This window comes from Carya illinoinensis, chromosome 15 (assembly GCF_018687715.1).
Source record: "Carya illinoinensis cultivar Pawnee chromosome 15, C.illinoinensisPawnee_v1, whole genome shotgun sequence".
Lineage (NCBI taxonomy): Eukaryota > Viridiplantae > Streptophyta > Magnoliopsida > Fagales > Juglandaceae > Carya > Carya illinoinensis.
Genome location: NC_056766.1, coordinates 41,718,405 through 41,745,460, shown reverse-complemented (window position 1 = coordinate 41,745,460; position 27,056 = coordinate 41,718,405). Strand labels below are relative to the sequence as shown.

Below are 27,056 nucleotides of genomic sequence, written 5' to 3'. Positions count from 1 at the left end.
ACCATATACCATATACATTAGGTGTGTGCATCCGGACCGGATTTTTTTCCGGTCCGGTCCGGAAATCCAGAATCCGGGCGGTTATCTGCCCGGGTGTAGGTTAAAAAAATTCCGGATCCGGATTTATAACCCGGTTATCCGTAACCGGGTTATACATCCGTTTTTTTTTAAACCCGAAAACGGCACCGTTGCTGGATTGAATACTTCCTCCGATGTCTCTCGGATCCTCTCCACTTTTCATCCCCTCTCTCAACTCTGTCTCGTCTCTCGTCTCTCGCCGCTCGTCTCTCAAGTCTCTCAAATCCTCCTCCTCAAGTCCCTAGCCGTGCCATTGCGATTGTGAAATAGGTATGTTAATCTCTCTCTGTCTCTCTCGGTTTAGTTGGATTCCTTTTTTCTAGATTTCTGTTTGATTTTTGCTTGGGTCTGTTTGGATTTGTGGTTGATTTTTGCTTGGATCTGTTTGGGTTTGTGTTTGATTTTTGCTTGGATCTGTGTTTGATGTTCTGGTTTAAGACTGATTCCGAAATGTTTGGATTTGTGTTGGATTTTCGCTAGGGTTTGTGTTTGATGTTCTGAGTTTAGTATTTTGTGGTTTAGTTCCTGTTTTCTTCTAAGAGAATGCTTAGAAACATTCCATCTGTGTTAACGTTTTTTAAACTGGTTAGGCAACTTACAGCAAATAGGGTAAGAACATATGCTCCAGATAAAACCCCCAAACACATCACAGCACCAAGTCTGAGACACAGAGAGAGAGAGAGAGAGAGAGAGAGAGCATCAGTTGCTTCCCTTCGATATATCTAAAGTAAAAAGAGAATAGCTAAATATAAGTGAAAAAGTTAAAAAAAAAAATTACCCAAAGAAGTTGAGAACCTCGGCAATCTGATCTGCTAAATCATCAACAGAAAGCACAGACTCATCTGAGCTAATTTCAGCAGCTCCCAACTGCAATAGCTCTTGAAGAAAGAAATTATGTTAATTATTAGATTAAATGAAAGAGAGAGCAATGCAATTTTGGTTTGGAGCAGATTTGTTTTCTGGAGTAAAGTAATTGAGATTGGTGCATAGGATCCATTGTGTCTTCAACTTTTGCTTTTACTATTTCCAAAAGCTCTGTTGTCTTATTTCTTTATCCTTTTATTGGACCCACAACACCTTTTGATATTAGTAGTGTTATTTCTGATTTTCCAGCGTGGGATGACACTCAAAAGTCCCACAGATTGAGGCATAGAATACATAAATCGTCTGGGTCATCTCATAGGACTATGAGCAGATCTTTCTCCTGTGACTTGCAGTCTAAGGGGTCTGTTTCTACTCCTCATGGGTCCGTGGTATGTGACCTTTATCTAAGCTTGGTTTTACCCTTTGTGCTGTCCAGCTTTCATGTGAAACAATATTGACAAACATGTTCTTGGATTTGTAGGTGGATGCCATACCCAACCCATCAAAAGAGCAATTAGTAGATGTTGTTCAGAGGCATTTCATGTCACAGGTATTTTCAAAATGTGTTCACTTCGATCATTTTCTAGCCATTTTCTATTTTTATATTTATAAAATACTGAATGAATAACATATGTACATTAATCCGGTAATGACATTGTTAGTTTAGCAGCTTTTGGATTATAGTTGCCATTATTCTGTTCTGAAAAATGTATTTTTTTATCTATTGGTGAAGCAAATCGACGAGTTGCAAGTCATTGTGGGATTTGTTCAGGCTGCAAAGAGAATGAAGACTCTGTGCAAATGACGATTCACGAAGAGAGAAATGAAGAGCTATGAATTTGGTTGTTTATGCTAACAGATACTGCACTTAAAAAATATCCACTCCTCTCTAGTGATTGTCTGTAATATATTTTATCCAGTGGCTTGTCTCTGTCTTGTTTTAGTAGGTTAGTATTACTTTGTACCGAGTTATAGACGTTCTTACTTTATTTTTTTTTCTTTGATTAATTTTTTTAGAAAATTCTTTTAAAGTGTTTTGATTATTTTTTTAAAAAAATCTGGGCAATTTAAATATGAGATCAGATTTTTTTTTATTTTTTAAAAAAAGTGATAAGTGATATAATTTCTTTTTAAAGTTATAAAGATTTTTTTAGATTTTTTTTTTTCCCAAAACCCGGATTGAACCTGGGTATAACCCGGATATCCGGGATTAAAAGCCAAAAAAAAAAAAAAAATGCTACAATCCGGATATCCGGATGGAATCCGGACTCAATCCGGGTGGATAATTGCCCGGATTTGAAATCCAGATCCGGATTTGGTTATGGCCGGATACTCAGATCCGGATCCGGATGAACACCTCTAAATTACACACACATATATATATATATATATATATATAGCGGGTGGATCTGATCTTGGTCATGATAAAGCTGCTAGCAGCTGGTACGTGTTTATCTGTCTGATCCCATTAATTGATCTTGCCATTTACTTTCTTCATCATGACGGCCACCATTTTCTGCATGAAATTATCTTGTAATTAAGACCTGTACGTACGTACAACGATTATATATATAGTTGGTAATAAAAAGAAAAAATATATATATTTTTTTTCCCAATTTGATCATCGGCGCATGCGTGAATGTGATCAAAACCTCGATCGATCGCCTTTTGATCAGTTGAGTAGCTGTGATGAGAAAAATGGGACGTCATGTGTATTTCACTGACCATGTTTTGAGATTACTTATTAATATCCTTCTTGTACTCATTAGAGGAGAGATGACTGTTGGTATCTAAATAAAAGAAATCTTGATTAATACGAGGATTGTCCCTCGTATTATGAGTTCAAAAGCTAATTATATATGCGTTCCGATTGTTTTTGAACTAACGAGCCAGTGTGTGCGTTTAACTAACAAAAACTTACTCCTTCAAAAACAACTAGGTATCATGCCGACGGCATACATGGTGTGCAGATCAAGCATCATGTGATTGTGTTGAACAGAGTGATGCTGTGCCTTCAGCTACAATGTCGACAGATTTGGAAGATAACATGAGTAATTTTTTTTCCCCTTCTTTCCTTTTCCATATTTACTTAAAATGACTATATGCTCGGACATAATTACGAGTATATATAGCTAGAATCAGGCACCTTGAGCAAGCTATCTTTTAAAAGAGTAGTGTTATTTATCATTCTTTTAATTATTATCTTTTTTATTATCTCTTGAAGTAGAGTTAAATGATTAAAAACTTATTTGTTATTTATTTTTATCTCTTAATACCATGTGAATGTTGAAAAGTCCCCCCCAAGTGTGAACCCATTTTGTTAGATCTAGATCCAAGGCTGCTGGAGAATTGCAGCCTCCCATTGTCCAAAAGAAGTTGCTGGTCCAACACGGATGTAGCAACTCCTCATCTCTCAAGATTAGCTATTGTAACCACTCCCTTGGTCAAATATTGTGGTTGTTTGTCCTCTGTGACTTTTTTCTATAAAAGGAGACCATTTGTAATGGTGTAAGATCATCCGTACCTAAGGTGAGTGATCAAGGCAGGGGGTGCGGGCAAAATGTAAGGTGTGGGGAAATATAGAAGAAGGGCCATTTGAGATATAAAGAGGTTGTTTGTGAGTGTTTGTAATTTTGTATAAATATAGTGAAATTATTTGTTTCCGTTCCAATGGACGTAGATAAATTGTCGAACCACTTAAATACTGTCTCTATCTTGTGTGTGAGTGCATTTCTGGCCGTTCTGGCACAACAAATTGGTGTTTGAGCTTTGGTTTGTACTGCCCAAAAATCAAGTTGATTGAAAGAAACTTTTGAACACATCAGGAGGTTTGTCTTGTCAAGACGAACACGTTGCCACAAACGACATCGAAAAAAGATGTTGGAGGAGCGCACACACCCTAAGAAGGTTGGAGCATGCAACCCATGTGCCCTCACAAGCTCTATAGGTAGACGACGCAAGGGATACACGCTCCCATGCACCCTAACAATTTATGGCTCATGACTTACAAGTGCATGTTGATCTCAACAGTTCAAAATTTCATATTTGTTTTGGTATTGATCTGAGCCATTCAGAGTCTAATTTCAATGATCAAATAGTGCTTTCAAACTATTTGGATCATTTCTGACTTATCCATATGGTTGGAATTTTTGAAATTTGTTTCAAAATTCTAGATCTGTTTTGGGCTTGATCTAAGCTACCTGGAGTCCAATTACGATCAAATAGTGCGTCAACTATTTGGATCATTCCGAACTTATCCGTATGGCTAAAATTTTAAAATTTAATCTCTAAAAGGTTGACGGTCGATATAGAATAATCTTCAAGATAAGAAGATTGGGATCGTAAAGTTGGATGAGCAGACTTCATGTCATTGGACAATACTGATTAACCTGTTATATCGATAGGTTTTGGGAGTCCTATGACTCATTTTGTTTAGATAAGTGGAGCATGATGTTATTAAGAAAAGAACCACTGCGGATCTCCTTGTGGCTTTCATTGAAAAGCTGGTTGCAAATAACTAAGTCCCGATAAAGAAACTGTTCAACTTCAAGATGATAGAAAGTACATTTATTGCCCAATGGTATTTGGCATTGTTGACAAAAAGTTGAGAGGCTATGAAAATGACTATGAGTAATTTTGCAAAGAAGTCGAAGTTAAATTTTGATAATGTAAGAGATCTTATCCTAGCCAAAGAGGTGCACACAAGAGATTCTGACAAGATCCCAGATTTGTTGGCCCTGAATGTTGATAATCAGGGCAGGAGACTAGATTAGTCAAAATCAAGGAATAAGAGTAGGAGCCAGTCAAGATCTGGACAACAAATGACTTCCTAGGAATTGTGACAAGACATGCCACGAGAGACTGCAAAGATTAGGAGATAACTAAGAATGATGTTGTGAATATGGTGACTGAAAAGATACATGATGTCCTATTTCTTGTAGTGTACAATATTATTAAAGATTGGAGATAGCTTGATGACAACAATCATTTAGTAGTGTTTTTTTTTTTAAAAAAAAGTGGAAGGTTACGAATGATTCATTGGTCTTGGCTCGTGGTAAAATTAGGCTTGGTCACTCAAATTAGATTGAGAAGTAATAGGGAGTTAGTTTTGCTTTTCCTCATATAAAACTGAGGAAATCTCCAGAGACTACGATGTGAAGCAGAGGTGTGAGGGATGGGAACTGAGTGTCTGATGTTCCAGGGACGTCTACATCTAAAGTTGATGATCATAGGGCTGCCAAGACGACTAGACCTCCATGGTGGTTACTACCTTCAACTATATCCTGTTGAATGAAGGTGTTGAACTACAGTATGAATGAAAAATCTTGTAAGAGGAGAGATTATGCAAGTAGAAGTTAGTTGAGATGAAGTTGACTAGCCTCCTATGGAGGAAGCAGAGACTGCACAAGAGATAGGCACATCGACTGGAGACAGAATAGGTTAACAGTAGGATGAGCGGTCAGTTGCCCATATTAGAGATGGAGACCTCATAAACAGATTCATTGATGTGTGCAAGGGTCAGTGCGAGACCATATATTCCCAGTGCAGTGGGAGTTGTGTGTTGCCCTATAGATGTGATGATTAAGGGCACTGTATGTCATGAACTGAAGTTATGTATGACTTTAGTTGGTCTTTTAGCCTGAAGATAAAGATGTGAAATTGTGGAGATGATAGGAATCATGCTGGAGATAGAGGCTAGCATGTGGAGAACCAGTCTCCAAGTGGGAGATTGGTGATTGTTGGGTTATGTGTAGAACCTAGTTTGAGAGCTGTAAAGGCCCCGACAGATTGTTTGCTTGACTTTGGCTTGAGCGAAGCTCAGTTCACTCAAGGTGTGCATGACTATGGACTCGAGTGAAGGAAAAACCCTAGAGTGAGAGTTGAGATTATGCAGTAAAACACTTGTAACTCAGTGTTGTAAATCTCCTCTAAAAAAAATCTCCGGAAAGTTCTGTGGATGTAGACACAATGCCGATGCATTTGAAGAGGCATTTGAAGACGCATTTGAAAATGCACTTGAAGATGCATTTGATGGAAGTGGAAATCTCTCATGGCAGATATAATGGTTGATTCGGTAAGGGGATGCAATTGTTTGATGTAAGTAGCAAGTTTGCAGCATGACCTAAAATCTAATACATAGGTGGATGGGGTGATTGTTTAAAAGTCCCCACCAAGTGTGAACCCATTTTATTTTCTAGATCCAAGGCTGCTGGAGATTGCAACCTCCCACCATCCAAAAAAAGCTGCTGGTCCCAGATGGCTGAAGCAGCTCCTCATTTATCAAGATTAGTTGTTGTAACCCCTCTCTTGATCAAATATTATGGTTGTTTGTCCCCTGTGGCTTTTCCTATAAAAGGAGGTCATTTGCAATGTTGTAAGATCATCCTCACCTAAGGTGAGTGATCAAGGCAGGGGGTGCAGGCAAAATGTAAGGTGTGGGGGAATACAGAAGAAGGGCTATTTGAGAGATAGAGAGGTTATTTGTGAGTGTTTGTAATTTTGTATAAAAATAGTGAAATTATTTGTTTCCGCTCCAATGGACGTAGGTAAATTTTTGAATCACTTAAATACTGTCTCTATCTTGTGTGTGAGTGTGTTTCTGGCTATTCTGGCACAACAGTACAGCCACATCAAGTGTAATGAAACGATGGTGATTAAAAAAATGGTAAGTACTTTTTTGTTTTTTTAAATGTGAGTGATACTAGGGATGGTGCTAGACATATGTCAATGAGAAAGCAAACTAAATTCACAGTTGGCTCAGGTTGAAACTGTTAGACTAAAACTTCGTGTTGATTCAAATCTAACAATGCCCAATTTCCTACGATTAGAGCCGTAGAGTTTTTGTCCGAATTCTAGGGCCTAGAGTGCGACTTGTCTACCCTACTGAATTTCTTGGGCAACATTGAGTTATTAATAAATGTTGTGGGATCTACTTTATGTATTCATTTTTCTTTTACTTTAGGTCTTAGAGTTTGGGCAAGAACTTTAGGGGATCCAAAATTGATTTGGATAGAGATCTCAGAGTTCCTCACTGAATTCTAGGGCCTGGAGAGATTGATACATGGAGTGGACTTCATAACATATCTTGGGCATTTAATGGTGCTAAAAAAATTCAATCTGGTTGCTATAAATGTTATGGGGCCCACTTTATGTGTATGGATCTCTCTCCCCCTTTAGGCCTTTCAATTTAGTCAAGAACTCTAAGGAATCTAAATCTGAAGTAAGGTTGTGAAGGACAAAAAATGGTTGATTAGACTTGAGAGTGAGACATTTTATTTTGAATTTTAGCGATGGAAGAAAAACTCCAATGTTGCCCAGATGACCAACCCAAGAGAGGGTGAATTGGCAGGTTTAAAAATTTTTACAAATATGAATCAAATGCTTAATATGATGAAAATATGAACATAAAATATTAAGTAGTAGAAACTGTAAGGCGTAAGGGTAAAGAGATGTAAATTCAGTATTATAACGAGATTTTCCCACTGCCTAAGTCTTTGTCTCAAGTTAACACTTGAAGATTTCAAACTTCATTATTCAACATTATTCAGGTGGAGATGGAAACTTAATGTACTTTTTAGGTATACTTTAAGTAATTTGTGTAGAATATCTTCTATAATTACAATCACCTTACGAGTGGTGATTAGTTGTTTCCTTGTGTAGAAGTCCTACTGCACTCACAAGAGTTACACACATCATTTTATAGTTACATGAAAGCTAATAATGGGTAAGTTATTAGAGTAATACCCTCAATGATTGAAATGAAATAATACAACATATATAGACTATATATCTTTCCAAATGAATACGTGATAATGCTTAATACTAGAAAAGAGAGATTGTGTGCTTTTGAAGAATGAGCATTAAAAAACTTATAATTGTTGTATCTTTAGAAGATCTCAAATGAGCTGTTTATAGACATATGGTAGACTTCCTATTCAGATATAAAAATTTCTTTCTTTTTAACAAATGTAAAAAACAACAGCATATAATATTCACTTTTTAAAAATTTCAAACATATCTTACCATCATTCATTTTTCAAATCTTCAAACATGTTATGCGCTTTTGAAAATGGAAAATTATATTTAAAAGCATGTTTGATTAACATATCTAGCAAAACACTTGCATGGTATAGTATGATTTGGATGAGTAATTTTAAAATTTGAATCCTACAAATCAAATCTTACTGCATAAGTGATGTGGATGTTATACGTATTCCACATACTAGTTACAAATAGAATAATTTTTTGAAAAAAAAGACATCCACAATTTTTTGACAATTTAAAAATTTCAGACATGTATTGCACATAAAAAAGGACATCAATAATTTTTTTAAAAAAATTTTGAAAATTTTAAAATTTCAAAAATATAATATTATAATGCACATGTGACACGTGAAAAAAGAATGCAAATACATTTTTCATGAGTTCTTAAAAAAATTGTTAGATAGAAAAATAAACCTGAAATAGAGTTTAGAGAGAACTTGCATGCATGACTAGTATTAATTATTATCTGATAATATTGCAGTCAAATAAATGAATTCACAAAGATGGGCTCCTCAACATCTTAATTTCATGATTTAATTTTGGCATAAAATGAATATAAAGCTTTTAAAACAATTCAACATTTTGGAGTAAAAATATTTGAAAACTAATATATGTATTAGTTTTAATTAAATATCTTATATTATTGATGCGCATTGCGTGGATCGATCGTGACCAGTCTGCGACAAGTATGTATAATTATATATACATATATGTATATGTGTATATGATATTATGTAAATAAAAGATATATAATTAACACCTGTTTCCGTATTCGGCATGCAGGCAGCGAACATAGAGAGCAGGAGGATTGCCGCAAGTTGCTTCTAGCTGCACTAAATGGTGACTGGGAAAATGCTCGGGCCATCATTGAAAAGGATCCAGCCAGAATGCTTAGTGCAAATTTGACAAAAGGAGAGGATAAGGTTATTCACATAGCGGTTACTGCAAAGCGCATTCCTTTTATAAAACAGTTGGTAGATTTAATGAGTGAGAAAGGACTGATCTTGAATATACAAAACTATCATGGAGATACCTGCCTTAGCATCGCTGCTGTATCTGGAAAGGTGGAAATTGCGGAGTTGATTATGGCTAAAGATAATGCCAATCAACTGCTAAGTATCCATGGCATATATGAGTTGATACCACTTGGCATGGCAATTCGATGGGGACACGGGGAAATGGCACATTATCTCTGGGACAAGATGGAGCTAGAGCCCCATTCTTGTTTATCATCTACAACTCCAGATCTCATGAAGCTCTTTATTATGTCCATTTCCAACCATCTGTACGGTACGTATGAAAGGATTGATCTTGATCTACCTTGTACGCTGATCCAGTTGATGATCATGATCATGATCTTGTAGTAGTACTGTTATGTATATTACCATGCATATATAAATTTAAATTAGTTTGAAAATGATTATAATATGCTAACATATTTTTATGTATATATATATATAAATATATTTATATAGATGTAGCACTACGTTTATTGAACAAGGACATGGAAATGGCCTGTAAACGGGATGGGGATCAGAAAACAGCTTTGCATGTTTTGGCTCAAAAGGCTCCAGACACTGATCCGCCAATTAAGAGCGGGAACTGGCCGTTATTCAGCTCATGTACGTACGTTTTCCTTAACCTATATATATATATATATATAGAGAGAGAGAGAGAGAGAGAGAGAGAGAGAGAGAGAGAGAGAGAGAGAGAGAGAGAGAGAGAGAGAGAGAGAGAGAGAGAGATTTATCTCACTTAGTTAAATGTTTATATATTAAATGAATGGCTCATGTATGAATTCCATATTAGTACTACTTAATTCTGTTTTCCTATTTTTATGATTTCCTTGTTATTCAATACAAGCACAAGCATATACATATATACATACATATATATATATATAATTCTACTCAACAGTTCTACACCATATACTTATTCAAGAGAAAAAAATAAAAATTTACGTCAGTAGATGTGTGGTATAGAACTGCTGATTAGAAGTTATATATATATATATTTAGAGAAATTAATGATATTTACAATTATAGAGTGTACATATGCTGCGTAATCCCTTTAAAAAATATGGGTAAATACGAGATACATATAAAAAAATCAGATTTTTATTAGCAGAGTCAACTATTTTTCAAAATAATTGTGCAATAATTATACACTACACAATTATATGTAACATTACTCGTATATATATATATGAATATATATGTGTGTGTGTGTGTGGCCGGGGGGGTTTTCTCGGGTTATAGCTTGATAACTCATGTCATTATTTACTTCATCCAAATGTCATTATAATGTATATGTTTCTATTTTGAGTCTAACTTTTGTTCGATCGTAAAAAATACAGCCAAAAAGCGTATTAAATTTGGGTTTGTTGTATCTTTTATACCAAAATTCAAAGGCTTCTGCAAGCAAGCTTCAACGCGTACGTCGTCAGAACTTGAACGTGTTGAGTTGCTTGAAAATATATTGAATGAACTTCAGAAGAAATCAATTGAGGAGATTTCAGAAATATTGAAAAGCACGTCTTCAGAAGTGGTAAAAACTACGACTACAGAAGTGATAAAGAGCACGACTTCAGAAGTGGTAAAAACTACGACTTCAGAAGTGGTAAAAATTACGACTTCAGGAGTACTTTTCGATGCTGCAATGTCAGGAAACGTCGAGTTTTTGGATAAGGTTCTCCGCAAGTTTCCATCACTGATATGGGAAAATGATGAGAAAGACCGAAGCATATTTCATGTCGCTATTAAATATCGGCAAGAGAAAGTATTTAACTTAATATATAACATCGGAGCTGTTAAGGATTACTTGGTAGGAAATAAGGATTCCGATGGTAATAACATGCTGCACTTAGCTGGAATGTTGCCAGATGATCAGGAAAGACTTGGCGTGCAGCGAGCAAACCTTCAGATGCAGCGGGAACTATTGTGGTTTAAGGTATTCCTCTCCACTAAAATCTGTCTTCCCTTTTAGATATCATTTTCTATTTACAGAGGCAAGGCTGGCTTTTTGTTACCAATTTGAACGTTTAATTATAATGTCATGTAAATTCATCTTGCATACCCCAATCGCTGTAGGAAGTGGAAAAGATTGTCAGACCTTATCAGAGGTCTGAGAAAAATAATGAAGGAATGACACCCAAAGAAGTGTTCGTTGCCACCCATAAAAATTTAGTTTAAGGAGGAGAAAGTGCAGTTAGAGAGACAGCAAGTTCTTGTATGCTTGTATCAACTATCATTGCTAGTGTGACGTTCGCTGCAGTTCTGACGGTACCAGGTGCCAGCAACGAGATAAAACACACTCCTTTTCTCCGCAAAGAGCAGTGGACTTTGTTTTTTATCCTATCGAATGCAGTCGCACTCTTCACCTCGGCAACATCAATTGTCTCGTCACTCTCGGTTCTTACTTCAAGCTATAAAGAAAAGGAGTTTGAGAAGTCGTTGCATCTTAGGCTCATGTTTGGGCTCACCACTCTATTTTTGTCAATAACAGCCATGCTCTTAGCCTTCATTGCTGCCATGTTCCTGATCTTTGACTACAAAAAATTGGCATGGCTTCCGTATCTCATCGTTTCACTTCCCAGCGGTCCTCTGTTTTTGTTTCTTGGGTTGCATTTTGGTCTTTGGGCTGATTTGATCCGCTCGTATTTCTGGTCTAGTTTTTTATTCCGGCCGAGCAAGCACAGAATTTTCGAGTCATTATCAGAAATTTGACATGTATTATTAAATAATTGCATCATAATCTCTGTGTTCAGGTCGTTTCAACCCTTATAGAAACGTGTGTAATTAGTTTGATCTTTTGATTCCCTTGCTAACGTATGAATCTTTGATATCTCCAATTCAGTTTATTTATTTATTTATTTTTTTGAGAGTCAAATATTGCTTCATTCACCATAAAGAAGAAGGTACATGAAAAATACAATCATTAGTCCTGGCATTACACCCTAGAACAACCCACTGCATCTACTGCTAAAACTTTCTTGAATAAAATCAGGGGGATGAAACCACCATTGGAGAGTTTCAGCAACAACCCGTGCATTTTGGGCCAATATATATGTTGTCTCATTTCCCTGCCGTCTAACATGAAAAAATCAAAAGATTGAAAATAAGACAATAATAATTAAATCTCCCTAATAATAGGGTTGTATCTAAATTCTTGGTTAGTGATTGATCGAACAGTTTCAATAACAGTAAGAGAATCTTCCTCAAAAATCAAATGAGATCAGATCCCCATATGAGAAAGAATCTGTAAGGCCCTTAACGCCACCAACGACTCCACCAAAAAAAATTCATTCTTCATTTCTTGACATGCCATAAATCATACTCCCTTTACCACCTTTACCATTCCGCAAGATGGCACGTGTATTATATCATTTAAATATTTTAAAAAGATGCACCATCAACATGTCACGTCAATAAGAAGACTGAAAAAATTATAAATTTGAGAAAATAAACAAAATAAAAAAAGTTAGAAAACATGAATAGAATATTTTTTAAAGAGCGGCTCTACACACGGGGACCCCGAGTCGGGATCTGCAGTGCAAAATATATATTTTCTTTGTTTTTCTTTTAATGTGTTTTTTAATGTTTTAAAATATATATTTTTAAAAATTTTATAAATTTATCAAAATATACTTTCTTAACTATTAAATTAAAAGAAACGAGAGTCCGATCCACCATGCTCGCAGTGTAGCTTTAGCATTGTGCAGTGTTGCTTTAGCATTCCTGTTTTTAAAAGACTATAAAATTGAAAATAATATCTTATAAATATTAGAAAGCAGCAAAATAAAAACAACTTTAAAACATTGAAAAAAGATTTTAAAAACGTAAGACTAACAAAAAAATTCTTATAAACATTAAACACTAACAAAAACGTAATATGAGATGGAAGAATATCATTTGTAAATTTGGCATATCCCACAATATCATTTCAGATAATGGGAGGTAAGTTGACTCCGACCATTATGGAGATTGGTGCCGAGACCTTGGGACCAGGCTTCAGTACTTGTCCTTGCGACATCCCAATCAAGTGGTCAGGTAGAGGCAACCAACAAGATCTTGTTGTGAATACTAAAGAAGAAGCTAAACGACCAGAAAGAAGCTTGGGCAGAAGAGCTTGTTGCAGTTCTATGGGTGTACCGGGTGACCGTGAGGACGCCGACAGGAGAAACCCTATTTACTCTCACGTATGGTCACAAAGCTATGCTTCCGGTCGATGTGGATATCCCAACCTAAAGGGTACAGCACTATGAGCAACATTCCAACAATTGCCACCTCGAGGAACAGCTTGATCTGGTAGGAGAAATTTGAGAGAGGTAGAACTGACAATGGCACCGTACAAGAAGAAGGTGGAGTGCTACTTCAACCAGAGGGTGTGTCGGAGGTTGTTCAAAGTTGGGGACCCCGTACTAAAGTTGATAGGAACAACCACGAGAGACGAAGGCAAACTGGGGCCGTAGTGGGAAGGCTCCTATGTGGTTGTTGCCAACAACTGCCCTGGGTCTACTGGCTTTGAAACTCCCAAGGGAATAAGCTACAATACCCGTGGAATGTCGAGCCCTTACGAATGTTCTACCAATGAAGGCCTTGTGATATATATATTTCTGACTAGTTTTAATAATCAGTGTACTTACTGTTAATGCAAGAATGTGAATATTTCAGGAATAAACATACATGAAAACATTATCTTTGTCAACAGGCAAGTCGCACCAATAAGATCTACAATGGCAAAGTACCTTCCCCGCAATGTCAATAGGCAAGAGCGAATACAATCGCAAAATACCTGAACAGACTACTTCCACGTATGGGTCAACAGGTGGGATTGGCCCCAGGCTAGCTCGATCTCCCTTACGAGGCAGAGTAAGCTTAGTTCTGAGGCTACTTGAACATTACCCCATCCCCATCATGGCGAAGAAGTGGACGGCCACTCGGTCCTCTGATACTTATCTCCCCGCGGGATACCAAAGAGATGGGTGTAAGCCTATGACTGCTTTATCCCTCTTACAGTAAAAAGTGGGCTAGCCCTGATCACATATCGACTTACTGGGGTGAGTCCAATTAGGAACTTCTAGAACAAATTACCTCCCCTCGGGGTACCAAAGGGTGAGATGAGCTAGAGGCCATTTAGACCCTCCTGCAGGGGAGAGCGGCTCTAGCTCTGAGGTTGTCCGAACATTACCGTCTCCCTGCATGGCTAAGAGTGGACACGGCACTAGCCCATTCTTCACTTACCTTCTATATGATGTCAACGAGTAGGATCAGGTATAGTCGCAAATTGCCCAAACAGACTACCTCTACCTGCAGGTGAGCAGAAGAACCTTCAACACCAGGCGGGGTTGAGGAGGGAATGCTTGATGCAGCATTTGAGGGGCCTACACTAGCTGGGATAGGGGCGTTGCAGGCTCACGTAGAGAAGATCGGACCCCCATGACCTGGCCGATAAGGGGCGAAGTGCTTGGGCCCGACAGCACTGAAACGCCCTCCTCATCAGGGGAGATACAAGCTGTTGAACCTATACCCCTAGTAAAGATTATCCAGAAGGAAGGGCAATGTCATCATCAAAAGCACAACCGCAGAACTCCCTAATGGTTTCTTTCCTTTCCCCTCCATTGGTGGATTGGCAGAACGCTTGCGCCCTGAACAACCAGTCGGCTTTAGTGGAATAAAGGTCCCTAGGTGACGTAGCACAGCATGGGCAAGCAAATACTACCGCAGGTTGTAAGCAATGAGCAGGGCGTTTGTCCAAACTTCTTTTGGATGAGCGGTGGGCTAGTTTTGCACAATTTCAATTTAGTGGAGCTCTTCCTGGGTCCTGGGTGACCTCACGAGCTTCTACTTTTGCACAACCTCCCAATTGGCACGGGACGGGAAATCTTGTCGAGTACCTGCCCAGAAAGATACTTTCATGAAGAAGAATTGCTTGAACCATGAGGCCCTCTTGTTGTATTTCTGCTCTAGGTTGGCTAGTGCCTGGCTAGAATGGAAGTTGCAAGTGTTCCCGCTCCTCTTCATAACATAATAGGTAAGAAAGAACTCTTGACCGATGAGATCTGGCCAAGCCTCTTTGGCCTCCTCCAGTGCACACCGCCAAATAACACAACACCCCACAAGGATCCTCTAAGAGTTGGGGTGAAGCTGGGTCATCGTTTGCCATGTCTAGCACATCTCAAACTGGGTGACAGAATGGCAGCTGTAGACTGTCTGAAAACATACAGGGAAATATGCAACTTTATAAGCATACCCCTTAGGATCAATAAGGAGACCCTCTTGTCATAGGACCTCTCCATCAAAGGGCTGAAGTCCAACCTGGAGAGCGTTAGCTACAATGTAGCAGAGATCAGGGCTCGTATCCAGAACTGCAATAACATCTGGGGCACAACTTGGTCATTCGGCTACCAGAAATGCCTCGAATGATTAAGCATTGGCTGGAGTTCCTTGACAAGGACCTGCACAAGCTGGATTTGCAGTCTCCTCAAGCCGAACCTTGAGACTTGGGCTTATTGCAAGAATATTGGAAGGCTAGAGTACCCTCCTCTTCCTTCCGACAACTCGGCTCTGCCCCCTCCTTTATGAGCTCGATATATATTTTTTTTACAGCCCCTTGTTTCTCTCTCCCTCTTGTATAAATGGCGTGTTGTGCACTCTTATTAATGAAAATGTTCATTTTTATAGTAGTGTCTCATTCAGTTTACTCTTCATGCTTTATAAATAAGAGAGGTAGGCTAGCCCACACCCGTCTGACTGGTTCGACCAGAAATCTCGATTAGATAGGGGTCGGCCAGTCAAAAGGCTTAGCCAGTCTAGGGACTCAGCCTTACCTCGCAGCTGGTTGGTTGCGAATCAAGGGACTCGGTGAGTCTAGGGACTAAACTTTGTTGAATGGGTGCCAGTCTAGGAACTCGGTCTTATCCCATTGCTGGTTGTGAGTCTAGAGACTCGACTAGTCTAGAGACTTGACTTTGTTGGATAGGGGCTTGCCAGTCTAAGGACTTGGCCTTACCTCGTGGTTGGTTATGAGTCCAGGGACTCAACTTTGTTGGACGAGGGTTTACCAATCCAGGGACTTGGCCTTACCCCTTGGTTGATTGCAAATTTAGAGACTCGACTTTGTTGGACGAGGGTATGCCAGTCTAAGGGCTCGACTTTATTAGACGGGAGTCTGCCAGTCTAGGGACTTGGCCTTACCCCATGGCTGGTTGGTTGTGAGTCGAGGGACTCGGTGAGTCTAAAGACTCGACTTTGTTCCAGACCTGAGACAACACAGGAGTTTGGGGAAAATATCAATAGAATTTCATTCATACAGTTTATCTTTGCATACAAGTTACTATCCCCCGTCCCTATACAAAATACTTCTTCAAGTGCTTGGCGTTCTAGAGGTGGGGGAGCCCGACTCCCTCACTAGTCTTAAGGCGATACGAGCCGGGCCTGTTACTTACTGTTACCACATATGTGCTTTCCCACCAAGGTCCCAGCTTTCCCTCTTCCCGGTTTGTGACTCTTGTATGCTTCAGCACTAGATCCACTACTTTGAATGACCATGGTTTCACCTATTTGTTGAAGTACTGTTCTGCCTTTCTTTTGTTACTTTCCGTGTGCACAATCCCTGCTTCCCTTCTTTCTTTTAGGAGGTCCAGTTCTTCTGCCTGCCTCTTACCTCTAACGGTGGGGTCAAAGTGTTGCACTCGGAACGTGGGCATCTTGACCTCAACAGGGATTACTGCCTCACTCCTTTAGGCGAGGGCAAAGGGTGTTTCCCCAATGGGGGTCTAAATGGTGGTTCGATACGCCCACAAAACGCTTGGGAGCTTGTTTGCCCAGGCTCCTTTATGCGTCCCCAACTTTTTCTTAAGGGTAGAGAGGAAGGTCTTATTGGTCGCCTTGGCCTAGCCGCTGGCTTGTAGGTGCCCTGGTGATGAGTACTTTACTTTGATTCGGAGCTTCGTACACCAGTCCTTCTAATGTTGGCAGTTGAATTGCTTCCCGTTGTCAGAGACGAAGGCATGGGGTATGCCAAATCTGCAAACTATCGATCTCCAAAGGAACTTCATGATGGTACGTGAGGTGATGCTTGCTAGGGGCTCGACTTCGATCCACTTCGTAAAGTAGTCGACTGCCACTATCACGAACTTGGCCTTTCCTTTGGCTATCGAGAATGGGCCGATCAGGTCAAGGCCCCATTGTGCGAGGGGATACGGGGCCATTATTGATGTTAATTCCTCCAGGGGGCAATGCGGCATCAATCTATGTTCCTAGCACTTAGGGCATTTTTTGACGAATTTTTTCGCATCTCTAAGCATATGGGGCCAGTGGTACTAGGTTAGGGTAACCTTTGCAGCCAGCGTCGAGCCTCCTGTGTGGCTTCCATACACGCCTTCATGAAGTTTTGCTAGTATGTGCTGTGCCTCTTCTAACGACAAGCACCGGAGAAAGGGCTTGGAGAAACCCCTCTTATAGAGGACCCATTCGATCATGGTGAACCGGGCCGCCCCATTCCTGACTTTCCGCTCCTCCTCCGAGTCGTCAGGCAACTTGCCCTCCATCAAGAAATCCCTGATGTCTGCTGCCCATTCGGTGAAGGCTAGGACGATGGCGAGTTGTTCCATTCTAATCGACGGGGTGTCAATCTTCGTAACAATGGTTTGTTCCCAGAGTAAGGATTCCTTTTGGCCTGACTCAACTCTTGCTAGTCGATCCATCTTTTGGTTTTTCGCTCTTAGGACTTGCTAGATCTGGAAGTACTGGAAGTGATCATGTTCGTTGCAGATGAGTTGAAGGTATTTCTTCAGTCTATCTCCCTTTACTACAAACTACCCAAGCACTTGGTTAATGATTACTTGGGAATTAGCTTTCATGTCCACCTCCTCTGTCCCTAGCAGTCATGCTACTGCCAGGAGCGCCTTAGACTTGGCTTCATTGTTGGTCGCCTTGAAGGCGAGCCAGGCCTAGTAGTTATGTTCTTCCCCTTGCTCTGTTATAATGTAGACCCCTACACTGCCACCAACCTGGCAGGACGAGCCGTCCATGTAGATCTGCTAGGGCTTCCCTAGGGGTGCCGCAGGGGTCTCTTTTGGGAAATCGGTGAACTTCGCGAAGAAGTCTGCCAATACTTGGGCTTTAATAGTAGTACAGGGGCAATACTCAATGTTAAAATCGCTAAGTTCAATTGCCCACTTAGCAAGTCACACGGAGGTGTCCGGTCTCTGGAGGATCTTCTTGAGGGGTAAGTCTGTCAAAACCTTCATTGGATGAGCTTGGAAGTAGGGCCTCAGTCTTCTAGCTGTGACCACCAATGCAAACACCAACATCTCCATTCAAGGGTATCGAGCCTCGACTCCTCAGAAAGCCCGACTTGTATAGTAGACTGGCCTCTGTCCTTCTCCTATGTCGTGGATCAGCACTGTAGAGACTGCATTCCGGGACACGGCTAGGTATACGACTAGATCTTCTCCTGGTCTTGTCTGGCTGAAAAGAGGGGGGTGAGTCAAATATCGCTTTAGGTCAAAGAAGGCCTCTTCGCATCCCGCGTCCTACTCTTGAACTTCTCTCAAAACTTTGAAGAAAGGTAGACACTTGTCGGTCGACCGAGCAATGAAGCGATTGAGGGCTACCACCATGTCGGCCAGCCTTTAGACCTCACGGAGGCTGCTGGGAGATTGCATCCCTATTATGGCCTCGACTTTTACAGGGTTAGCCTCGATGCCTCTCTCCTAGACCATGAATCCCAAGAACTTCCCAGACTCCACCCCAAACACACATTTCGCCATATTGAGCTTCATTTGGTACTGTTGAAGGATCGAGAAAGCCTCGTGGAGGTCCGCCAAGTGCAACTTTGCCTTCTTCATTTTCACCAGCAAGCCGTCCACGTACACCTCCATATTCCAAACGATTTTCTATTTGAACATTCGGTTGACCAGCCGCTGATAGGTGGCGCTAACGTTCTTCAGACCAAACGACATAGCCTTGTAGTAGTACAACTCCCAATCTGTGATGAACATCGTCTTCTCTTCGTCATCCAGGCTTATCTTGATATGGTTGTACTCGGAGTAAGCATCCATGAAGCTGAGAAGAGGGTGCCCAGCCTTTGAATCCACAATTAAATCAATGCAGGGTGGGGGGAAAGCTGTCCTTCGGGCATGCTTTGTTGAGGTCGGTGAAGTTCACACACATCCACCACTTCCTCTTGGCTTTCTTTACTAGGACCACAATAGAGAGCCATTATGGGTAATGCACCTCACGGATGAACCTCGCCACAAGGAGTCAATCCACCTTTTCTATGATGGCTGCATACTTTCTGAAACTTTGCCTTTCCTGCTTAACCTTTCGAGTCGCCGGGTCGACACACAGCCGATGCTTGATGATTGAGTTTTCTATTCTTGGCATATCTTCGTGGCTCCAAGCAAAGACGTCCTGGTGCTCGATGATGAGGTGCTTCGGTTGCTGACTTAACCCACGGCTTAGTCTGGTTCCTATCCGAATGGTCTGCTTTGGTCTTTGGGCATCGACAAAGACAAGTTCTTAAGGCTCATTCCGCTTGGCTTGGCGCAGGGCCTCCTCGTCCCATTCGACCAGGTTGGGGGGAGAAGGGGGCTCGACTCTCTTCCATACCTTGTTGGCACTCGCGACCATCTTCTCGTGCCTAACTTGCAAGCGTAGCATTCCCGCACTAGGACTTGTTCACCTTGGATCTCTCCCACTCTAAGTCAGTTGGGAATTTCAGCTTGAGGTGATAAGTGGAGGTCATGGCCCTGAGGTTGTTTAGTGTGGGGCGTCCGACTATGGCATTGTACGATAATGGAGCTTTGACCACCAAGAAGTCCGTCATGGTTACCACTGTCCTTAGGGCCTTCCTAGCCAGGACTGACAAGGTAATGACCCCCATTGGTTGGATTACATCACCTGTGAAACCTTTTAGAGGCATTGGAATGGGGCGTAACCTATCTGGGTTGATCACCATCCTGACAAAGGCTTCCCAGAATAGGATATCCGTCGAGCTTCCATTATCCACCATGATTCCCTGGTGGGTGAAGTTCGCAACCTGCATGGTAACCACCAAAGCGTCGTCATGCGGGTGGAGGATCCCCTCTTCATCCTTCTCGTTGAAACTTATAGTGATCCCTTTGTTCGACCTCTGGGCCCTGTGCATGACCTGGCCAGTTGTAAAAACTTCTTCATACCACGCTCGACAGGCATGTGCCTTCGAGCGGAAGAGGTGGATCCCCTGCCTGCGTATCCCCCAACAATCGTGCAGATCTCCCCGATCAGTTTTTTGATCCTCTTGGGGCTCCTCTAAACCTTTTGTCTGGTCACCTAGTTACCTGACGGCAACCTATGCCTGTCGTCACGATACTGTTCTCGTCGCTCCTCAGAGCAACACCCTTGATTTTGCATTTCCATCTTCCTTCTTCTCTTGAGGGTGTAACAATCCTCAGTGCTATGCCTGTCAGTCATATGGTAACTGCAATACGGGAGTCCTCTTGCCTCTCGCTCTAAATCCCTTCTCGGGCTCATCTCTTTCTCCTCTTCCACTGCCAGATTGTAGTGTGCTCGGGGGGGGGGGGTGCCCTGTGGCTGTGGGCGCCCTAAGGCTTCTCCCTTCTTTCTAGACTCTGCAACTTCTTTCTTTCCCCTATCTCGCCCACGACTGTTCTTCTGCCTGACCACCCTGAGATATGCCCGCTCCATTTCAGATTACTACGGAGCTGTAAATACTTCCAACGTATCCTCAGCATTAATGAACTCATCTGCCCAATCCATGAATTCCCTTAGGGTGGTCGGGGTTTGTCGCGCTATCTCTGCCATGAAAGGGCTCCTAGGCCAAATTCTGCCCAAGAGAGCCGCCAAGGTGATCTTCTCATCTTGATCATCGGTAGTCATTCGTTCTCGGTTGAAGTGAGCGAGGTAAGACTTCAGGCTTTCATTATCACATTGTTTGATTATCAGGAGATACGCCATCAGTCGCCTCCTTTTCCGGCTTGCTAAGAATTGAGTCACAAACATGTGTACCAACTCGTTGAAGCTCCTTACCCTCCTTGACGGTAGAGATCCAAATCAGGTTCGGGCCCTGCCTTTCAATGTCAACTAGAAGGCTCGGCAGGCTACCTCCCTTGGGAAACCATGCAGCGTCGTGTGGGCCTTAAACGTGTCCAAGTGTTCCAGGGGGTCGTTGGTTCTGTCGTACAACTCCATTTGAGGAACTTTGAATTTTGGCAGTAGGGAAACTGTCATGACCTCTGCATTATAGGGCAAGTTCATGTTGCCTAGTAGCTGATCAACCGTTGAAGGCGTTTCGACCCGCTTGGCTATCTCATCATACTTATCTCCCAGTTCTCATAGTTCCAAGTGCATCCGTCATCTTTCTTCATCTGCCACTGCACTTACTTGGTCACGCCATGACTCGACGTGTTCGTTGCCGCTAGGCTAGTCTCCCCCTCCCAGCTCTTCATTGGTTCGCCGCAGTGCAGTGTTCTCTCTGCGTAGTTCCCTCGTTTCCTTGGTGAGCTTCCTTATCATCTCTTCCATCTCTGCCAGCCTCGACTCCATTGCTTCGCTCCTACACTGATCTTCTTCTCCTGCAGTTTGGGACTGCATTGCTGCCAGCATGCGAAGTACACGGGCCCACTCTTGGAACCTGTAAGACAAACAAAGAATGGACTTGGATGGAGCCTGTGAGTCCTTCGATGCTTAAGTTAGTTAAGGATTCAAGTGTATGTAAAGAGTATCCAAATCCTTTTTTGTGGAAGGGATTGGGGTATTTATACCTGGTTTGGACCCTGTTGTCGAGGGGGAGTGTGAGACTCCAAGATGTCTGGGTCAAACTTGTCTCATCCTTGATCCGGTGATGTCTTGCCATACCATGGTCGCGTGCAGGTATTCTGTCATGTAATAAATGTGATGTATTTCTGGTCTCCCACGACTTGACAGGTCATAAATGCAACGTGTCTCTGGCTGTCCATGACTGTGCAAGTCATAAATGGGACGTGCTTTAGGCTGCTAGTGCTTGGATAGGCCCGAATTTCTTTCCTTGATTGGAGCGACCCGGTCGGGCCCCCAATCCTTGGTGCGACCTTGAGGGGGGGCTAGGTTCGTGATGGGCTTTCAGCCCGACCAAGGCCCATACTCTGGGGGCCTCTCCGACCAACTTGGTTTTGGGTCGCTTGAGGGTCCTGGGCTGGGCCGCTGGCCCCAGGGCCCGTTCCCCTCACACGTTTGTTTTTAAGTTTTTGATATCCTACACAGTATATACTTATTGTTTCTCTTTGGCTACCTCTTTAGTTCGTTTATGGGCAAGGTGATCAGAAGTAATAATTTACAAAAGAAAGGGTAAAAACAGAAAAGGAAGCAACTGTAATTAATTAGGAACTTGGGCCATGGCCGAGAGTGGGAATTATAAATATAAATTTTGAAGCTGTTCTGCCAGGGAGAAAAAAAACTTTATATAATAACATGTTATTCCATTTTCTGCAGACCGGGAAAAATGAGATAATGAGGATCACCGCTGCTTGTTTCTGGCTGCACTACAGAATAAATGGGAATGGGCTAAGAGCATCATTGATAAAAATCCATCCAAGATGATTCATGCTCGTTTGAAAGGATCGGATACTGTTATGCAAGCAGCTGTTACTGCGAAATGCACTACTTTTGTAAAAAACTTGATAACATATATGAATGAGAAAGAGATGGATATGGATATAAGAAACAAACATGGAGACACCGGCCTAAGCATTGCTGCTGCTTCTGGAACGGTGGAAATTGCCAAGTTATTTATGGACATGGAAAAGAGTCACAAACTGACAATGATCCGTGATATATATGGCTTGATACCACTTGGCATGGCGGTTCAAGGTGGACACAAGGAAATGGCACGATATCTTTGGGACCTCACTGATTTGAAGAAGAGCTCGTATTGAATACATTAGGCTCTTTATTTCTTCCATTTCCAGCAATCTCTACGGTACGTTGATAACATGCTTCTTTTTTTCTATTGATTGTTCCAATATATATTTGACGTCATTTCTAGAAAAAGAGTAGTCATAAAATGATCACACAAAAATAATCTTACAAATTGATGTAATGTGATTTGATATGATCTATCATATTATAAAGTTATTTTTATTATAAAATAGATCTGACGGATCATATAAAATCACGTCAGTTTGTAAAAATATTTTTATATAATAGCTCTAGCCGTGCTCGTACCGTGGGTAATAAGCGAAGTACTACCATTTCCAATAAAAGATTTTGACGGCATAGAATACTTCTAGAACTTGATTCTAAGTACGTATGATTTTTGTAAAGAGTTTTGCTACATACAAGCAAAGTCGCATATTAATCTGCATACCAATACTGATTCTTTCATACTTAAAATTTAAATTAGCATTGTTTTTAATAAAATCTACTTTTTGACCAATCACAATAAATTAGTATACATATTAGTGTACAAATGTACTTGTAACTAGACTTTTCCTTTTATAAAATATTTTGGAAAGCCAAAGGTAGCTTGCCAGGACAGTTAAGCCAGGCTTATAGATAACCGATGCTAAGCTTAACTCTGACACCATAACCTGTCTTCAATTTCAATTTCAATTTCAATATTTATAATATTTAATTCAATTTCAATTTCAATATTATTAACAGTGATGAATTGAATGCATTACCATTAAAATGTCCCATATGCTTGCGCTAGCGAAGTGCATATATATATGCAACTTAACTTGAAAAAGTATTGGCAGTACTGCCCCAAATATCTGTGCATGATCTACAATATTAGGATCGAATAGTTTCTGACTACAGAAGAAATCGTTTTCCATCCATATATAGATACAGCACTGAAATTATTGGTTAATGACACAACGATGGCTAACGAACGGGGAGATGAACATCAGAAAACAGCTTAATTTGCATGTGTTGGCTCAAAAGGCTCCAGACCATGTAAAAAGCAGCAAGGTGGGGCTAAAGATCGCAGACTGGTGTTTCAGCTCATGTACGTTTTTCTAAACCCGCCCTATTTTAATGATAGCATGTCATGTTCTTGATTCTGAAGCTTTTCTAAACGTGACAATTGTTTATTACTAATTATTAAAAATTAGATATAGAAGAAAGACGAAGAAGCGTAAGAAAGAAAGCGTACAAAGCATTTCCCAAGAATATAGAGTACTGTTCTTACTCTGACCTTCCAAATTATTTTAAACAATGACTTCTTGAACGAGGGCTGAACTTAGTTGAGTAGAACATGAACATGGCTTCGGTGTGGAAGAGAGACAACGTATCTTTAATTTGTACCAATTCACTCTATGATCTTCAATTTAAGTGCTCCCAATTTTCTAGCAAGAATGGTGACTTAAATCCTGATACTTCAGACTTCAAAGGCTTCTGCAGTCAAGCTTCAAAACCAAAATCGGATCGTGATAACTTACTAGAAAAGATTTTGGAGAAACTTCAGCTGATATCAATTGTGGACGTTTCAAAACTAATAAGTACGCCTTCAGGAGTACTTTTCGATGCTGCAATGTCAGGAAACGTTGAGTTTTTAGCAAAGTTTCTTCGCACGTTTCCTGGACTAATATGGGCAAGAAATGAGAGAAAGCGAAGCGTATTTCATATAGCTATAATATATCGGCAGGAGAATGTATTTAACCTAATATATAACATAGGAGCTGTTAAGGATTACTTGGTAGGAAGTAAGGACTCCAATGGTAATAACATGCGGCGCTTAGCTGGGATGTTGCCAAATCATGATCAGGAAAGACTTGGCGCGCCGAGAGCAAACCTTCAGATGCAACGAGAACTATTGTGGTTTAAGGTATATTCCCTTTCCACTCATATTTCTGTCTTTCCTTTCCAATACCTTTTAGATATAATTTTTTAAGATTTCAAGGAATATTAAAAGATAACTGGCCTCTAAGATAATCTTTTGTATATATCCTGCATGTGACTTCACCCCACATATATACTTGTGTAACATATTTCAGTTTCTTCATTATGAGTAATTAGTTATATTGTCTGTGTGACTTCTTACCTCTGTCATTGTAGGTAGTGGGAAAGATTGCCAGACCTTATCAGAAGTTTGCTAAAAATAAAGCTGGAAAGACACCCAGAGAAGTTTTCATTGCCACCCACAAAGAGTTACTGAAAGGAGGGGAAAGAGCAATTAAGGGGACAGCCAGTTCTTGTATGCTTGTAGCAACTCTCATTGCTGCTGTTGTTTTTAATGCAGCCCTCACAGTACCTGGTGCCAGCAATAATGAGATACCACTCAGTACTCCTTTATTCCACAAACAGCAATGGTCTGTGATCTTTATTCTCTCCAATGCAGTTGCACTCTTCACCTCGACATCCTCAGTAGTACGTCTTGTTACTCTCAGTTCTTACTTCAAGCTATGCAGAAATGGAGTTTGAAAAGTCGTTGCATGTGAGGTTGATGTTCGGGCTAACCTCTGTCTCCATAACAGCCATGCTCCTGGTCTTCATCGCTGCCATGTTTTTGATCTTTGACTTCAAATTGGAATGGCTTCCTTATCTTGTTGTTTCTCTTGCCTGCGGCCCTGTGGCTTTGTTTCTTGGGTTGCATTTTGATCTTTGGGCTGATTTGATCTGCTCGTATTACTGGTCTAAATTTTTGTTCCAGCCAAGTGAGCACAGAATTTTCGAGTGATCAACAGTACTAGTTTGCATTGTATTGATTGAGTTCTTTTATAATTAGTACTGAACAATATTGTGTAATGATTCCAAAATTTATGAACATATTATTTGTAACGAGTGAGTTTCTTGTGGAGTATTTAAATATTCAATAAATATTAGGGGAAAATTTTGTGTCTGCCATTCTCTCATTCTAGGCCATAAAGTTGTTTTGGTCAAGAATTTTAGGGAATCTTTGTTTGAAGAGAAATGATGCTTGAATGTGTCAGAATGCAAGTACTGCACAGTTATTTTTAAAAAAAAGTAATTAAATATGGAATCTACATGAAAATAAATTAATTTTTTAATAGTAAATTTTATTATTTTTTAAAGCGATTGTATAACGTTTACGTATTCTATAACTATATATAGCATTACTTTTGTTTAAGTTGGAGAAGGTGGCCGGTCGGAACAGTATGATGCTGCGATGGATACTTTCTTTTTGGCAATGCAGAAAAAGGGTGCGAATTATTAACTGTAGAATATTGTATATATGTTATGTTAAGAGTATGAGTAATTAGTAAATGCGTGTAGCCTTATGAGAGCAGTTGGCAACGACGTATGATCACAAGTCTTGGACCATATCACCTCAAAAAGGGATAACTTTCGTCTTTGTTGGAAGGGTTTCTTTATGCCATGATAAGAATATAATATAAATAAATAAATTTACTTCTTTTTATCAGTTTATTTTTTTAGAAAAGTAATAGTAATTTTACATGGTCTCATTAGAGATGTAAAAATAAACATAAAAATCGCAAAACCAGCCTAGACTGTACTAGTTGATTCGGTTAAGCTTTAAACCGGTTCGGTCTGAAATCGATTCATTCATTTTAAAAACTGGTCAAATCCGATTCGAAATCGGTTTTACAATTTCCAACACCGAATCAGATCAGTTCACATATTATATATATTTTATTAATTTTTAATATTATATATAATGTTTTATATATAGTATATAATTATGTATGAAATAATATATTATAATTTATAACATATGTTTTAAATATAAAATATATATATTAAATACAGTTTAGTGCCTAATAAATTCTCAATATATATATTTTTTAATAAACACATTAGTAATACTAATATATTTAATATATTAAAACTAAAAAATTGGACCGAACCGGTAAAATTGGATGTATCGGTTTAGAGAAATAACCAATACGTAGTCAGTTTTTGAAAATGCAAAATCGGTACATACCGGTTCGGTCTTAAATTTTATCTAAAACCAGATCGGAATGGACTAGTTACACCCCTAGGTCTCATAGTAGAGGTATTGAGATCAAATCTTATCTTTGCACTCTATCCCATTTAATCAAATATTCTACATACTAAGCCCACTAATTAAGAGGAAGTCCGACCCGCACGTGGGAGAAGTATTAA

At 40.1% G+C, this 27,056-nt stretch overlaps 3 protein-coding genes across 5 annotated transcripts; all 3 read left to right on the top strand.

Annotated features, from left to right (window-relative positions):
• Window positions 1–11,804, top strand: LOC122295561. 3 transcript variants are annotated; one of them, XM_043104636.1, is made up of 8 exons: window positions 35–348; window positions 1,192–1,331; window positions 1,424–1,492; window positions 1,676–2,993; window positions 8,770–9,276; window positions 9,462–9,608; window positions 10,343–10,935; window positions 11,076–11,804. In XM_043104636.1, the coding sequence occupies exons 4-8, from the start codon at window positions 2,966–2,968 to the stop codon at window positions 11,175–11,177; spliced, it is 1,377 nt and encodes a 458-aa protein (XP_042960570.1). In that variant the 5' UTR covers window positions 35–348; window positions 1,192–1,331; window positions 1,424–1,492; window positions 1,676–2,965; the 3' UTR covers window positions 11,178–11,804. The 3 variants fall into 3 exon arrangements, with proteins under 3 accessions (XP_042960571.1, XP_042960570.1, XP_042960572.1); XM_043104638.1 differs by having other exon boundaries at window positions 36–348; window positions 10,397–10,935; XM_043104637.1 differs by lacking the exon at window positions 1,192–1,331 and having other exon boundaries at window positions 1–348.
• A 10,279-nt stretch (window positions 11,805–22,083) lies between these two features.
• On the top strand, window positions 22,084–22,903 carry LOC122296948. The gene is made up of 2 exons (XM_043106744.1): window positions 22,084–22,200; window positions 22,517–22,903. The coding sequence occupies exons 1-2, from the start codon at window positions 22,084–22,086 to the stop codon at window positions 22,901–22,903; spliced, it is 504 nt and encodes a 167-aa protein (XP_042962678.1).
• Window positions 22,904–24,231: 1,328 nt separating this feature from the next.
• LOC122296947 lies at window positions 24,232–25,647 on the top strand. Its single transcript, XM_043106743.1, has 3 exons — window positions 24,232–24,795; window positions 25,026–25,251; window positions 25,379–25,647. Exons 1-3 carry the CDS (start codon window positions 24,232–24,234, stop codon window positions 25,645–25,647), a joined length of 1,059 nt encoding a protein of 352 aa, XP_042962677.1.
• The last annotated feature ends 1,409 nt before the right edge of the window (window positions 25,648–27,056 follow it).